This window comes from Panthera pardus, unplaced genomic scaffold (genome assembly GCF_024362965.1).
Source record: "Panthera pardus isolate Hobbes unplaced genomic scaffold, ASM2436296v1 HiC_scaffold_20, whole genome shotgun sequence".
NCBI classification, from domain to species: Eukaryota; Metazoa; Chordata; class Mammalia; order Carnivora; family Felidae; genus Panthera; species Panthera pardus.
In genome coordinates, this window is record NW_026526766.1 from 72,281,241 (window position 1) to 72,297,695 (window position 16,455).

Sequence of the window (16,455 nt, forward strand, 5' to 3'; positions counted from 1 at the left end):
TTTTTTTTATTTAATTTATCTTTTTAATTTACATCCAAATTAATTAGCACATAGCACAACAATGATCAGGAGTAGATTCCTTAATGCCCCTTACCCATTTAGCCCATCCCCCCTCCCACAACCTCTCCAGTAACCCTCTGTTTGTTCTCCATATTTAAGAGTCTCTTATGTTTTTGTCCCCCTCCCTGTTTTTATATTATTTTTGCTTTGCTTCCCTTAGGTTCATCTGTTTTGTATCTTAAAGTCCACATATGAGTGAAGTCATATGATTTTTATCTTTCTCTGAAGTCATATGATTTTTATCTTTCTCTGGAAGTCATATGATTTTTATCTTTCTCTTTTATCTTTCTTTAGCATAATACCCTCCAGTTCCATACACGTAGTTGCAAATGGCAAGATTTCATTCTTTTTGATTGACGAGTAATACTCCATCGTATATGTATATACCACATCTTCTTTATCCATTCATCCATCGATGGGCATTTGGGCTCTTTCCATACTTTGGCTTTTGTTGATAGTGCCACTATAAACATGGGGGTGCATGTGTCCCTTCAAAACAGCATACCTGTATCCCTTGGATAAATACCTAATAGTACAATTGCTGGGTCATAAGGTAGTTCTATGTTTAATTTTTTGAGGAACCTCTATAGCGTTTTCCAGAGTGACTGCACCAGTTTGCATTCCTACCAGCAATGCAAAAGAGATCCTGTCTGCATCTTTGCCAACATCTATTGTTCCCTGAGTTGTTGATATTAACCATTCTTTTTTATTTTTTTTTAACGTTTATTTATTTTTGAGACAGAGAGAGACAGAGCATGAACGGGGGAGGGTTAGAGAGAGAGAGGGAGACACAGAATCTGAAACAGGCTCCAGGCTCTGAGCTGTCAGCCCAGAGCCCGATGTGGGGCTTGAACTCACGAACCGTGAGATCATGACCTGAGCCGAAGTCGGACGCTTAACCAACTGAGCCACCCAGGCACCCCTATATTAGCCATTCTGACAGGGGTGAGGTGGTATCTCATTGTGGTTGTGATTTGTATTTCCCTTATGATGAGCAGTGTAGAGCATTTTTTTCATGTCTTGGTTGGCCATCTGGATATCTTCTTTGGAGAAGTGTCTATTCATGTCTTTCGCTCATGTCTTCACTGGATTATTTGTTTTTTGGGTGTTGAGTTTGAGAAGTTCTTTATAGATTTTGGATATTAACCCTTTATCTGATATGTCATTTGCAAATACCTTCTCCCATTCTATCGGTTGCCTTTTAGTTTTGCTGGTTGTTTCCTTTGCTGTGCAGAAGCTTTTTATTTTGATGAGGTCCCAGTAGTTTGCTTTTGTTTCCCTTGCCTCTGGAGACGTGTTGAGTAAGAAGTTGCTGTGGCCAAGGTCAAAGAGGTTTTTGCCTGCTTTCTCCTCGAGGATTTTGATGGCTTCCTGTCTTACATTTATGTCTTTCATCCACTTTGAGTTTATTTTTGTGTATGGTGTAAGAAAGTGGTCCAGGTTCATGTCACTGTCCAGTTTTCCCAGCACCACTTGCTAAAGAGACTGTCTTTATTCCATTGGATATTCTTCCCTGCTTTGTCAAAGATTAGTTGGCCATACGTTTGTGGGACCATTTCTGGGTTCTCTATTCTGTACCATTGATCTGAGTATCTGTTTTTGCACCGCCCTCTTTTTTTTTAAGTAACCAAAATGTTCTTTCTCATTAAAGCTTACATATTTCTAGTCTACTGATTGTACCTTTCAAATATATTACTGATTTGTTTTTTGTCTCCTGAAGTTTTATTCTCTTGCGCAAAGTCATCACGCCATGTCTAAATAGTCCAGATGATCAAATTATGCAATTTATCACTTGGCAAATGTCTTTTGGGGCTACACTAAAGTTTTTGCTACAGTCTGCCACCACAGGCTTCTGGGAGACTTGTCATATCTTCTTTCTTTTAAATTTTTTTTTTTACATTTATTTATTTTTGAGAAACAGTGAGACAAAGTGTGAGCGGGGAGGGGCAGAGAGAGAGAAGGAGACACAGAATCTGAAGCAGGCTCCAGGCTCTGAGCTGTCAGCACAGAGCCCGACACGGGGGTCGAACCCATGAACTGTGAGATCATGACCTGAGCTGAAATCGTATGCTTAACCAACTGAGCCACCCAGGCACCCCTATCTTCTTTCTTGACGTAGGTGATGATGACACAGTATATCCACTTATTGATAAGTTTTAAAAAATTATTGAAGTATAGTTGACACAGAATATTACATTTGTTTCATAGTGATTCCACAGGTCTATACCTTATGCTGTGCATATCACAAGTGTAGCTACCATCTGTCACCATACAACATTACTACAATACCACTGACTGTATTTCCTGTGCCATACCTTTTATCCCCATGACTTACTCATTCCATAACTGAAAGCCTATGCCTCTTACTCCCCTTCACCCCTTTTTACACATCCCCCAACCCCTTTGGTAACTTTTTGAGCTATATGCTTACGATCATTATTCATGCATGTTACCCATGAATAAAAAGCAAGGGCAAGGCAGTCGGAGTTGTTTGCCATGGGTGTAGGCAATAAAGAGGTGCACTCTCTAATGAATTTAAAAATAGTAAGAAACTAAAAGTTTATTTAAAAGTGTGTATCTTTGCTCCATTGGATCTTGAGGATTTCATCTTTAATATCTGTTTGGATTTTAACTTGTAAGAAGAGAAGGATTTTCTTGTTTATTTGTTTGGGTGTTTTTGTCTCTGGAATCATTATAGTGGAGGGTAATCTATATCCAGCAAATTTGGGATACTTTTATATTGCTTCTATTGTACTATGGAATATTTTTGTGCTGCCAATTATATTTCATTTAATAACCTTTGGTGAGTTATATGGCTGGGTGTAATTTGAGTTGGGAAGTAGATGGAGAGTTCATTTTTAGCCTAGAGCACAGATTGGCCTTGGAATTAATTTAATTAATGAATTGTTCTCACCTGTTTCTGGGGGCAACTGCTAAACTGCCCACAAGTGATTCCGGGAGGAAAAATAAAGGAATAGAGGTTGGTTTTGGAGGACAGCTTCATGCTTTGGCAATTGAACAGTCCTATGGACTGCACATCTACTGGCTCGTTATACGCTGAATGGTTACGGCCAATGGGTTACATGGATACAAGTTTAAAAACACTATAACCTCCATTCCCCTGGCCTTATATTTCTAGGCGGGGGGAGGGGGGGGGCTTTCATGAGGCTTGTAGTCTGATCTCCATCTTCATCCAGTGGGGGGGGGGGGGGGGGAACCAGTCTGATGAAACTGGAAGAGGAACTAATTTTGTGTGGTTTAGACTCTTGTGAAGGTTCTTTCTGTCTGAGCAGGTTGTCCCCAGTTTTCACATGACCTGTACTTTTAGAGGCATTTCTAAGCCCTGATGGGAGGAGGCAAATTCAATCCAGGGGTGAAGGAACTAAGTCAAATTTAGAAGCAAAGTTACTAGGAAGTTCACTTGGCTGTTAATTCAAGCTACAATCTCCAGTTCAGCTCTGCTGTTTACATGGTTGATGTTCTGATCTCCATGGTACTTACTCTAGTGTCTTTTCTCATTTGGTTTTAGAACTTGGAGTGGATGATAAAGGAGTGATTATTACTCCTAAAACTCCCAAAAGTTTGTTTAGGTCCCTTAAAAAAAAACCAAAAAAACAAAAACACTATTGTTTAGTAATGGTTTGTTTTTTTTCAACGTAATCTGAGAGTCAGCCTTTTACCTGGAGAGTATAAACCAACTGATGTGTAACTGATGTATTTGGATATTATTTCATCAGGTTGACTTAACACTTTGTCACCAAATATATTTAAAGTCATTTTGGTCAAACAGGTCTAATTGGTGGCAAGTCTCTTTTGCTAATTAATTAATTCTGTGTGGGGCCTTACACTGCCTAGGCTTTAAAGACATTTATATCAATAATGTTTTATAGGTGCTGTTCCGGAACTCAAAGAAGAGAAGCCACAGCCACCACCAAAACCACGTTCTGGAGCTGTGGAAGAAACATTTAGAATTGTTAAGGACTCTCTCACTGATGACGTCGTTAAAGCCACTCAAGCAATCTATCAGTTTGAACTCTCAGGTAAAAATCATATCTAGTAATTTGGCACTTTTGTGAAACAAAGTAGGGTATGTCCCTTGGCAGAAAATCAGCCTCCAGTAGTAATCACCTTGATAGTTGGCTGTATCCAGAACCCTTAACCCTAGAATGTAGACATTCAAGAATAGCAGGGTGCCTGGGTGGCTCAGTTGGTTAAGCGTCTGACTTTGGCAAACCGTGAGTTCGAGCTCCGCGTCAGTCTCTGTGCTGCCACCTCAGAGCCTGGAGCCTGCTTCAGATTCTGTGTCTCCCTCTCTCTCTGCCCCTCCCCGACTGTACTCTTTCTCTCTCTCTCTCTCAAAAATAAATAAACATAAAATTTCATTACCTATACTGTCAGTGTTAAATACATTTTTGGCATATGTAATTGAGAGAAAATCCTGTTTAGGAGGGCATGTGGATCATGACAGGCAGTATAATACAGTAATTTATCATTAGCCGTAGCACCTTACCATTTTTATCTTTGGAATTGTTTAGGTCAGTCTACATGTAGTCAGTTTTTTCAAACTTCTCAGTAGTTTTCTTCTCAACATAGTATTAACACATATTAATGATAGTTTTGAGAACTAGCCACTTTAGTCCCATTGAATGCAAACTTTGACATTATCAGTTCTTTTATCCTTTGCCTCCCCTGTTTCATCTCTTCTTCCTTTTTACCCTTTAGAACCCATGGTCCATTGCTTTAATCACTCTCTTGCCTGTATCCTAAATTTCCTGAACTTTTTGTGCTTATGTCACCATCTGTCAAAAGCCTAATCCTGGATGAATCACGTTATGTGACTGCCCCACAGTTGCACCCAGGCTGCCAAGTCCTCCTGGAGAAATGGAAAAAACCCATCACACCACCCGGTGGATCTGTACCAGTAGAAATTCATCACTGGGGCACCTGGGTGGCTCAGTCAGTTAAGCATCTGACTCTTGATTTCAGCTCAGGTCATGATGTTACGGATCGTGAGATCAAGCCCCCCATCCGGCTCTGCACTGTCAGAGCTTGGATCCTCTCTTTCCCTGTCTCTGTGCCCCTCCCCTACACGTGTGGGCTCTCTGTCTCTCCCTCAAAATTAATAAACATATAAAAAAAAAGTTCTTTAAAAAAAAAGTAAAGAAATTCATCATTGCCCTTCTTCAACTGGGGTCTAAGCAGTGCCTGAGAATTCTCTATTTCTGTAGTCAAGCTTACTGCCTCATTTTTCACAGTAATTATTTTATTTTATTTTATTTTATTATTTTCTAACTTTTTTAAATATAATTTATTGTCAAGTTGGCTAACATACAGCGTATACAGTGTGCTGTTGGTGTTGGGGGTAGATTCCCGTGATTCATCACTTACATACAACACCCAGTGCTCATCTCAACAAGTGCCCTCCTCGGTGCTCATCACCCATTTTCCTCTCTCCCCTGCTCTGCTGCCATCAACCCTCAGTTTGTTCTCTTTATTTAAGAGTTCCTTATGGTTTGCTTCTCTCCCTCTCTGTAACTTTTTTTCCCTTCCCTTCCCCCATGGTCTTCTCTTAAAGTTTCTCAAGTTCCACATAGGAGTGAAAACATGGTATCTGTCTTTCTTTGGCTGACTTACTTCATTTAGCATAATACTCTCCAGTTCCATCCACGTTGCTGCAAATGGCATCACTTCATTCTTTCTCATTGCCAAGTAATATTCCATTGTATATGTAAACCACATCTTCTTTATCCATTGATAGATCCATCCAGTTGATAGATATTTAGGCTCGTTCCATAATTTTGGATATTGTTGAAAGCACTACGGTAATTATTTTTAACCTTCTCAGTGTTCCACAAATCTCCCAGCTCTCCCTTCACCACATCCCTGCCAGTGTCAGCAGATAATCCCACCTCCTCTTTCACAGAGATAATAGAAACTTGCAGACAAATTGCTTCAGCTTCCTGCCATCTGATATCAAATCAGTCATTATGAGCATCATTCTTTCTTCCTTCCCAGTAGAACAGAGTTCATCTCTAGATTCATGCATCTCAAGCTTTTATGTTCATATTGATCACCTGGGATCATGTTAACATGCAGAATCTGATTTAGCCTGTCTCCAGCAGAGTCTGAATTCTGCATTTCTTTTCTTCTTTTTTTTAATGTTTATTTATGAGAGAGAGTGTGCACAAGTGGGGGAAAGGGAGAGAGAGAAGGAGACACAGAATCTGAAGCAGGCTCTGAGCTGTCGGCACAGAGCCTGACACGGGGCTCGAACCCATGGACCGCAAGATCATGACCTGAGCCAAAGTCGGATGCTTAACCACTGAGCCACATAGGCACCCCCACAGATCACACTTTGAGTAGCAAAGCTGTAGATCCCATGTCCTGTGGCCTCCTTAGGGACATTGTGCTGGTAATTATGCCCTCTCTCTGACCTGCTCATCCTACAGCCTACTCTGGTGGTATTTTAACATTCTCAAAGTCCATACCATCTTCAAATCAAAACACAACCCCCAGCCCCACTTCTGCCTCCACCATTCTTCTCCCTTTTAAGAGCCAAACATATTTCCATGTGCACTTCACTCTGCTCTGGTATATTTCTCCATTCCATTGAATTTGCTGTCACCAAAGTCCTCAGTGACTTCTATATCGTCAGTGGGCCTTTGTCATTCTTACCTAGTCACCACTCTACAGCATCTGAAACTGTTGACCATTCTTTCCTTCTGGAAATACTCCCTTCCTTGACTTCGCTGATAGCCCCTCTCCTCGCTTCCTTCCTCTGTCTGTAATCATCGTTGCCAGTTACAGACTTGCCCTAGAAAACCTGAGTCACTCAAATGGCTTCAATGACCATAGGAAATGATTACTCAGGGGAGCCTGGGTGTCTCAGTCGGTTGGGCGTCTGACTTCGGCTCAGGTCATGATCTCACAGCTTGTGAGTTCGAGCCCCGCATCGGGCTCGGTGCTGGCAGCTTGGAGCTTGGAGCCTGCTTCGGATTCTGTGTCTCCCTCTCTCTCTCTGCCCCTCCCCCATACTCACTCTCTTTCTCTGTCTCTCTCTCTCTCTCAAAAAATAAACATTAAAAAAAAAAAAGAGGAAATGATTATTTATGTATCTATATTTCTAGGCTAGTCAGACTTCATTTGACATTTTCCCTTGGCTGTCACAAAAATGCCTTAACAATCTGAAAATGCCTAAAACAGCACACCATTCCCAACACCTGTCTCAGATACTACCTATTCAATCTGTTTTTCTTCAGTAGTCATCTCTCAGTAAAAAATACACCAGTTTTACCCAGTATCCTGAGCCAAAAATTAGCAAATCATTTTTATGCACTCTCCATACCTTTCCTCATCATATTCATTTACCCAATCTTGTGTTTCTTATTTGAAATTCTCAAATAAGCCTACTTTCCCATATTCCCTTTGTCACAGTTCCGGTCCGGGCATACGTCCTCAAGTTCCCAAACTACCCCAACACCATCCTAACTTGCCTTTTGCATCCTCTTCATCCCTCTCCGGTATATTCTCTGCACTGCTTTTAGGGTGATTTATTGAAAATACCAGCCTTATGTCATTCTCCTTCCGTAGCCTATCCCTTTAGGATGAAGTCAGTGAATCTTTTACATGGCTCACTGCCCCCCCCCCCCCCCCCCCCCCCCGCATCTGGACCACTTCATGAGCTCATCTGATGCCACTCTTCATTCTCTTTCTGCCTTCAGTCCCAGTATACGTTTTTCAGTTCCTCATCTAGCTAATTCTTACCTGACTCTTACTCATGTTAAAGTGTTTACTTATTTACTTTGAGAGAGAGAAAGCATAACCAGGTGGAGGGGTGGAGACAGAGGGAGAGAGAGAATCCCAAGCAGGCTCCACACTCAGCATGGAGCCTGACACAGGGCTCAATCTCATGAACTGTGAGATCATGACCTGAGCTGGATACTTAACTGACTGAGCCACCTAGGCACCCGCTTACCTGACTTTTAAATCTCACCTTCCGCTGGTCTTGCCCGACTCCACATTAACCTTCCACTTCTTCTTGTGTAAGAACCATGTTACTGCGGAGTATTCAGAGCCTAGCCTAGTGCCTGGCATGTGACTACTTAATGGATATTTGCTGAATTTGATAGAGGCCTGAGGGTTTTAACCTGGAAAAGAGCGTTTATTTTAACTGTAGCAGTTATTAAGTTTAAGAAGAACAGGGCTACTTTGGCATTTATTTTTACATCTTTATATTTTGTGTAGGTGAAGATGGTGGAACGTGGTTTCTTGATCTTAAAAGCAAAGGTGGGAACGTTGGATATGGAGAGCCCTCTCATCAGGCAGATGTGGTGATGAGTATGTCTACTGATGATTTTATAAAAATGTTTTCAGGTGAGTTTTCAATTTTATGAATTTACTGAGTGTTTAAGGAGACTTTAGTTCCAACTTGATTCCTTTCCAAATAATCAAGACTTGTTTTTGTAGCTGCAGACCCTTAGCGACTATTGATGTTGAAGAGCACATAGTCTGCAGAAGGTGATTCTTACTGTTTGGTACCTACTCTTACGACTAACCTCTCCTGCCCCTTCTACTTCAGCCAACAAGTGGGAAGTAGAAGTCAGAATTTCCTTTTTTCATGGCTGAGAAGCCCAAAGATAATATTAGGAACAGAGACGTAATTCAAGAGGACTTGTAGGTGGGCTTTATTTGTACTAGTTGAACTAAGAAACCCTTTCCGAGAACACCTGGGACACCAAAGGTGCTGCACTCAGCTGCAGCCCATTTGTTGAGAGTAAGGTCATATTTCAATCTTGCCGTGACTGTAATAGGAAACAGTGGCCCTCTCCCATGGCCCCATGAGCCTGCTTTCTGTGGCATCCCTAACCAGGAGAATCTTCTTCGTAGTTTTCCACTCTGCTCGTGTACCTCTTAACTGTGCCAGAAAACTTTAAGGGTATTTTTTCAATTTTCTACTCTTAGAACGCTACTCCAAACAGTAATTATCACATGTATTTTTTAGAAACAACACTTTAAACCGTTAGAACATTCTAATCAAAAAGATTCACTTAATGATCTATAAGTGTTATTCATTCTTTGCTCTGTTTTAATCTTCAGAAATTGAAGATCACAGTGCATACTCCGTGCCTTCTAGGTCTTGCTTTCCATTTCCAATCCAGGGTGCTAGTGGCCTACATACTTTATAAGCCGATCTGTGTGTGTTACTAATGGTTGAGGTCCCTTCAACTTTTCCTTTTTTTTTTTTATTTTATTTTATTTTTTTATTTTTGGGACAGAGAGAGACAGAGCATGAACGGGGGAGGGGCAGAGAGAGAGGGAGACACAGAATCGGAAACAGGCTCCAGGCTCCGAGCCATCAGCCCAGAGCCTGACGCGGGGCTCAAACTCACGGACCGCGAGATCGTGACCTGGCTGAAGTCGGACGCTTAACCGACTGCGCCACCCAGGCGCCCCTCCTTTTTTTTTTTTTTTTTTTTTTTTTTTTACAGTAGTAGTAAATATCCATGGTACAAAAATCAGAAAATACACTTAAGAAAAAGCAAAATAAAAATACTTCTTTATCACACTACTAAGAAATGACCATCAGTTGATTTAGAGTCCTATATATTTCTGTCAGTGAGTATATAAATACTCACACATGGGTCCCCTGGGTAGCTCAGTTCGTTAAGCATCCAACTTCAGCTCAGGTCATGATGTCTCGGTTCGTGGGTTCAAGCCCTGCATCTGGCTCTGTGCTGACAGGTCAGAGCCTGGAGCATGCGTCACATTCTGTGTCTCTCTCTGCCTTCCCCCCGCTTTGCACTTGCTGTCTCTCACTCTCTCAAAAATAAATAAATAAACATTTTTTAAAAATCGTGTTTTTCGGGGTGCCTGGGTGGCTCAGTCGGTTGAGCATCTGACTTTGGCTCAGGTCATGATCTCACAGCTCGTGAGTTAGAGCTCCGTGTTGGGTTCTGTGCTGACAGCTCAGAGCCTGGAGCCCGCTTCGGATTCTATGTCTCCCTCTCTCTCTGCCCCTAACCCACTTGCGTTCTGTCTCTGTCTCTCTCAAAAATAAATAAAACATTTAAAGAAAAATTGTGTTTTTCAAAAATAAAAAATACACATATGTGCTTATAAAAACAGGATTATAGCATTACTACTGTTTGGTAATCTTTTTCACTAATATAACATCTTTCAGTGTTAATGAATAGTTATGTCTTTAGTCATTTTCTTTTATTTATTTTTATTTTTTTAAATATTTATTTTTGAGAGAGAGTGCGAGTGGGGGAGGGGCAGAGAGAGAGGGAGATACAGAATCTGAATCAGACTCCAGGCTCTGAGATGTCAGCACAGAGCCTGCCATGGAGCTCGAACTGACAAACTGTGAGATCATGACCTGAGCCGAAGTCAGATGCTTAACCGACTGAGCCACCCAGGCACCCCTCTCTTTAGTCATTTTCAATAGTGTTTTTAGTGTTTTAGTATTCCAACAGCTATTTCCTTATAAAACTTAAAGTGCTTTGTACATACTAGATGATCAGTAAATGTTGGCAAATTTGCACCTTATAAATAAGTAATATTTTGAACTTAAAGATCATTTAAAAATTTACTGTCGGGGCCCCTGGGTGGCTCAGTCAGTTGGGCGTCCGACTTCGGCTCAGGTCATGATCTCGCAGTCCGTGAGTTCGAGCCCCACATCGGGCTCTGGGCTGACAGCTCAGAGCCTGGAGCCTGTTTCGGATTCTGTGTCTCCCTCTCTCTCTCTGACCCTCCCCCATTCATGCTCTTGTCTCTCTCTGTTTCAAAAATAAATAAATGTTAAAAAAATTTTTTTTAAAAATTTACTGTTTATTTCTAAATTTAAATAACAATAATTATATGCATTATATGCATTGTATGGTTACTATGAGATGAGCAATACTCTGAAAAATGCTTTGAGATAAAATATTTTCTCCATTTTATAAAAATGGAGACTGAGGCATTGATGAATTAAATAATAAACCCAAAGTCACAAAGTGAGGAAATGTTGAAGCCGAAATTTGAATCCAGGCTAACTCTTTACTCATGCTCTTTTAATCATCATGTTACTCTGCCTTCCAAAGGTGAAAGACTCAGGCCGCGACTTTAATTTACATTTTATTTATGTATCATAAACCTGTAATAATGGGCTTTCTGTTTATCTTTCTGTGAATGTGTCTTTGGATTGACTAGGAAAGATCAGTCAGATAAATAAGTTAAAAAAAAAAAGTATTCTTACAAGGTTTCTTTTATAGCAACAGTGAGTTTGCTTCTGCTTCTTATGTCCTTTCATTCCTACTCTATCCCATCTGCTTTCCTTTGGGCACAATTTAGACCTTATATCTTTGTTTTTTTAAGTTTTATTTATTTATTTATTTATTTTGGGGCGGGGAACAACAGGGGAGGGGCAGAGAGAGACAGACAGAGGATCCGAAGTGGGCTCTGTGTTGACAGCAGAGAGCTGGAGGAGGGGCTTGAACTTGTGAACTGTGAGATCATGACCTGAGCTGAAGTTGGATGCTTAACCCACTGAGCCACCCAGGTGCCCCAGCCCTTATATCTTAATATGGTTTCTCTTTTAAGAAACCATAGCCATTCCTGACCTAATTTATATAGCAGATACATTATAAATATAAAAACTTTAAGCAACTAGTGATTTTTTTTATTTTTTTAATATATGAAATTTATTGTCAAATTGGTTTCCATACAACACCCAGTGCTCATCCCAAAAGGTGCCCTCCTCAATACCCATCACCCACCCTCCCCTCCCTCCCACCCCCCATCAACCCTCAGTTTGTTCTCAGTTTTTAACAGTCTCTTATGCTTTGGCTCTCTCCCACTCTAACCTCTTTGTTTTTTTTTTTTTCTTCCCCTCCCCCATGGTCTTCTGTTAAGTTTCTCAGGATCCATGTAAGAGTGAAACCATATGGTATCTGTCTTTCTCTGTATGGCTTATTTCACTTAGCATCACACTCTCCAGTTCCATCCACGTTAAGCAACTAGTGATTTTTAAGCAACTAATCAAAATCTCTTCTTTTGGCCAGTAGAGGCCACTGTATGGTAAAACATTGTAATAGAAAGGAAATAAATTGTACAAGATTACCTGATTAATATATGGGAAGAGAGATTCTATATAGGATATTGTGCTTACTAGCAATTTTTTAAAAGTTATTTTTATAAACAGTATTATTGAAATATAATTTATATATCATTAAATCCACCCAGTATGAGTGTAGTACGTAGTTTTTAGTAGATTCATAGAGCTGTACAACCATCACTAACAATCCAGTTTGAGAACATTTTCATCACCCCAGAAAATTCTCTCATGTCTCTTTGTAGTCAGTCCCCATTTTTACTCCCAGCTAGCCAACCACTGATTTGCTTTCTGTCTCTACAGATTTGCTGTTTCTAGATATTAAATGAAATCGAACAGTATATAGAGCCTTTTGTATCTGGCTTATTTCACTTACCATAAGGCTTTTGAGATTCATCCATTCATGTCATAGTATTTATCAATAGTTCAGTTCCTTTTTATTGCTGAATAACATTCTGCTGTATGGCTGTACTACATATTATTTGTCTGCTCACCAGCTGGTGGACATTTGGGTTACTTCAAGTTTTTGCCTTTTGTGAATAATGCTGCTCCAAATATTGTCATACATGTATTTGGGTGGATATCTATTTTCATTTCTCTTAGATAGATTCCTAAGAGTGGAACTGTTAAAGTTTCTGTATATAAAACTTTTTCAAAAACTACCAGACTGTTTGCTAAAGTAGCTGCACCAATTTTACATTCTCATTAGCAATGTGTGAAGGCTCCAGTTTCTCCAAATCCTCACCAATACTTATTAGTGGCTTTTTTTTCTTTTACAGCTTTATTGAGGTATACTTGACAAAGACTATTTAAGGTATAAAACAGGATGATTTTTTATACACACACACACACACACACACACACACACAGTTAAGTTACTATAATCAAGCTAATTAAAACATTGATCATCTTACATGGTTAACTTCCTTGTGTGTGTAGTGAGAACACTTAAGATCTACCCTTAGTGGGGTGCCAGGGTGGCTTAGTTGGTTAAGCATCCAACTCTTTTTTTCTTTTTTATTTTAATACGAAATTTCTTGTCAGATTGGTTTCCATACAACACCCAGTGCTCATCCCAACAGGTAAGCATCCAACTCTTGATCTTAGCTCAGGTCCTGATCTCAGGGTCGTGAGTTCAAGCCCTGCATTGGGCTCACACTGGGTGTGAAGCCTACTTAAAAAAAAAAAAAAAGATCTACTCTTAGATCTACTCTTAGCAAATTTCACATATACAATGCAGTTTTATTAACTGTAGTCATCATGCTATACATTGGATCCCCAGGAATTATTCATCTTGTAACTGAAAGTTTGTACTCTTTGACCAACATCTCCCTATTTCTCTTACTCCCAACCCCTGCCAACCACCATTTTATTCTCTGCTTCTGGGTTCCACATATAAGTGAGATCCGTATTTGTCTTTCTATGTTTAGGTTTATCTGTGTTGTTACACATGGCCCTGTCTTTGACACCATAGCCATTCTAATAAGTGTGTGGTGATACATCTTTGTGACTTTAATTTGTATTTTCTTAATGTTGAGCATCTTTCCATCTGCTTAATGGATATATACATTTGATGAACTTTGCAGGGGCGCCTGGGTGGCTCAGTCGGTTAAGTGTCCGACTTCGGCTCAGGTCATGATCTCACGGTCCGTGAGTTTGAGCCCCACGTCGGGCTCTGTGCTAACAGCTCAGAGCCTGGAGCCTGCCTCAGATTCTGTGTCTCCCTCTCTCTGACCCTCCCCCATTGATGCTCTGTCTCTCTCTGTCTCAAAAATAAATAAACATTAAAAAAAAATTAAAAAAACAAAACTTTTGCTCGTCTTTGAATTGACTTATCATTTTATTGTTAGATTGTTAAAATTTTTTTATAAATCCTAGATGCATGTGATTTGCCAATATTTTCTCTCAGTCTGAGTTTTCTTTTCATTTTCTTAATGGTGTCTTTTGAATTACAAAAGTTTGTTAGTTTTGATAAAGTCTAATCCATCATTTCTTTCTTTTACGGTTCATGCTTTTTTTTCAAAGTATTTCATTCTTCTTTACGCTGTTGTGAAAGGAATTATTGTCTTTAATTTTATTTTTGAATGATCTGTTCCTACTGTACATAAATATAATTAATTTTGTGTATTAATTTTATATCTTGTGAAAAACCAGTGCAGCCATTGAGCCCTGGGATTTTTTGGGAAAATTTTAAATTATTAATTCAATTTATTGTTATATATAACAATAGCTTTTATTTTTTAATAGCTTTATTGAGGAATAATGCACATACTGTACAATTCATCCATTTAAAGTGTACAGTTAAATAGTTTTTAGCATAGTCACAGATATTTGCAACCATCACCACAGTTACTTTCAGAACATTTTCATCACCTCAAAAAGAAACCCCATACCCATTAGCTGTTAACCCCATATCCCCATCTACCTACCTTCACTCCTAAGCAACCACTAATCTACTTTTTGTCTCTATAGATTTCTAATCCGAACTTTCATATGAACAGAATAGTATAATGTTGATTTGCTTGTGATTGGCTTCTTTCAGCATGTTTTTCCTTTTAGCATGTGTTCGAGTTTAATTTAAAAACAATTTTTTTTAATGTTTATTTATTTTTGAGAGAGACAGAGTGCAAGTCAGGGAGGGGCAGAGAGAGAGGGAGACACAGAATCCGAAACAGACCCCAGGCTCCAAGCTGTCGGCACAGAGCCCGACGCAGGGCTTGAACTCACGAACCGTGAGATCATGACCTGAGCTGAAGTTGGATGCTTAACTGACTGAGCCACACAGGTGCCCCTCAAATTTCATTCTTGATGTAGCACGTATCAGTACTTTCTCTTTTCTTTAGTGGAGATGAAATTCATTTGACATACAGTTAACCATTTTAAAGTGTACAGTTCAGTGGCATTTAATTTAGTGAATACACAATGCTGTGCAACCAGCATTTCCCTTTAGTTTCTTTTTTTTTTTTTTTTAATTTTTTTTTCACGTTTATTTATTTTTGAGACAGAGAGAGACAGAGCATGAACGGGGGAGGGTCAGAGAGAGAGGGAGACACAGAATCCGGAACAGGCTTCAGGCTCTGAGCAGTCAGTACAGAGCCCGACGCGGGGCTCGAACTCACGGACCGTGATATCATGACCTGAGCCGAAGTCGGACGCTTAACCGACTGAGCCACCCAGGCGCCCCCCCTTTAGTTTCAAAGCTTATTCATCACCCCAGAAGAACACTCCATACCATTTAAGTAACACTTTTCATTCCAGCCTTCTCCATCCCCTAGCAACCACTAATAATGCTTTCTCTCTTGCTCTCTATGGATTTGCCTATTCTGGATAGTTCACATAAATGGGATCATGCAACAGGTAACCTTTGTGTGTAGCTTCTTTCACTTAGCATAATGTTTTCAAGGTTCATCTAAGTTGTAGCTTATATCAATACTTCATTGCTTTTTATGACCAAATAGTATTCCATCATAGAGATATGCCATAATTAGTTTATCCTTTCACTGTTAACAGACGTTTGGGTTGTTTCTACTGTTTGGCTGTTATGAGTAATGCTGCTATAAACATATGCGGCCAAGTGTCTGAGTGGACTTACGTTTTCATTTCTCTTGTATTGCTGGGTCATGTGGTAATTCTATGTTTAACTCTCTGAAGAACTGCCAAACTGTTTTCCACAGCAGCTGTACCATTTACATTCCTACTAGCAGTGTTATGAAGGCTTCTGTTTCTTTGCATTCTTGCCCTTACCAGCACTTGTTGTTTTTGTTTTTGTTTTAATAGCCATCCTGGTGGGTGTGAAGTGATACCACATTGTGGTTTTGATTTGCAGTTTCCTAATGACTAATGATGTTCAGCATTTTTTCATGTGCTTATTGGTTATATGTTCATCTTCCTTGAAGAAATGTCTCTTCAGGTCCTTTGCACATTTTAATTGGGTGTCTTTTTTTTTTTAGTTGGTTTTTATTATTATTTTTTTCCATCCTAGAGACAGAGAGAACACAAGTGGGGGAGAGGGGTAGGGGGAGAGAGAAAGAGAACCTTAAACAGACTCCATGCTCAGCACAGAGCCTGATGTGGGACTCGATCCCATGACCCGGGGATCATGACCTGGGCTGAAATCAAGAGTCAGACATTCAACCCACTGAGCCACCCAGGAACCCCCCCCCCTATTTTTTTTTTTACTGTGTTTTAAGGATTCTTTATATATTCCAGGGGTACCTGGGTGGCTCATTCGGTTCAGCATCTGACTCTTGATTTTGGCTCAGGTCATAATCTCGTGATTTGTGAGTTTGAGCCCGCATCAG

The 16,455-nt window shown here is 40.0% G+C and overlaps 1 protein-coding gene across 1 annotated transcript in view; it reads left to right on the plus strand.

The window, feature by feature from the left end:
* The window catches only part of HSDL2 (hydroxysteroid dehydrogenase like 2), a 69,475-nt gene that overhangs the window by 44,975 nt on the left and 8,045 nt on the right, over positions 1-16,455 (plus strand). The window contains exons 9-10 of the mRNA XM_019454178.2: positions 3,951-4,100; positions 8,305-8,433. Of these exons, the coding sequence (XP_019309723.2) occupies positions 3,951-4,100; positions 8,305-8,433 (279 nt within the window). The remainder of the gene's footprint in view (positions 1-3,950; positions 4,101-8,304; positions 8,434-16,455) is intronic.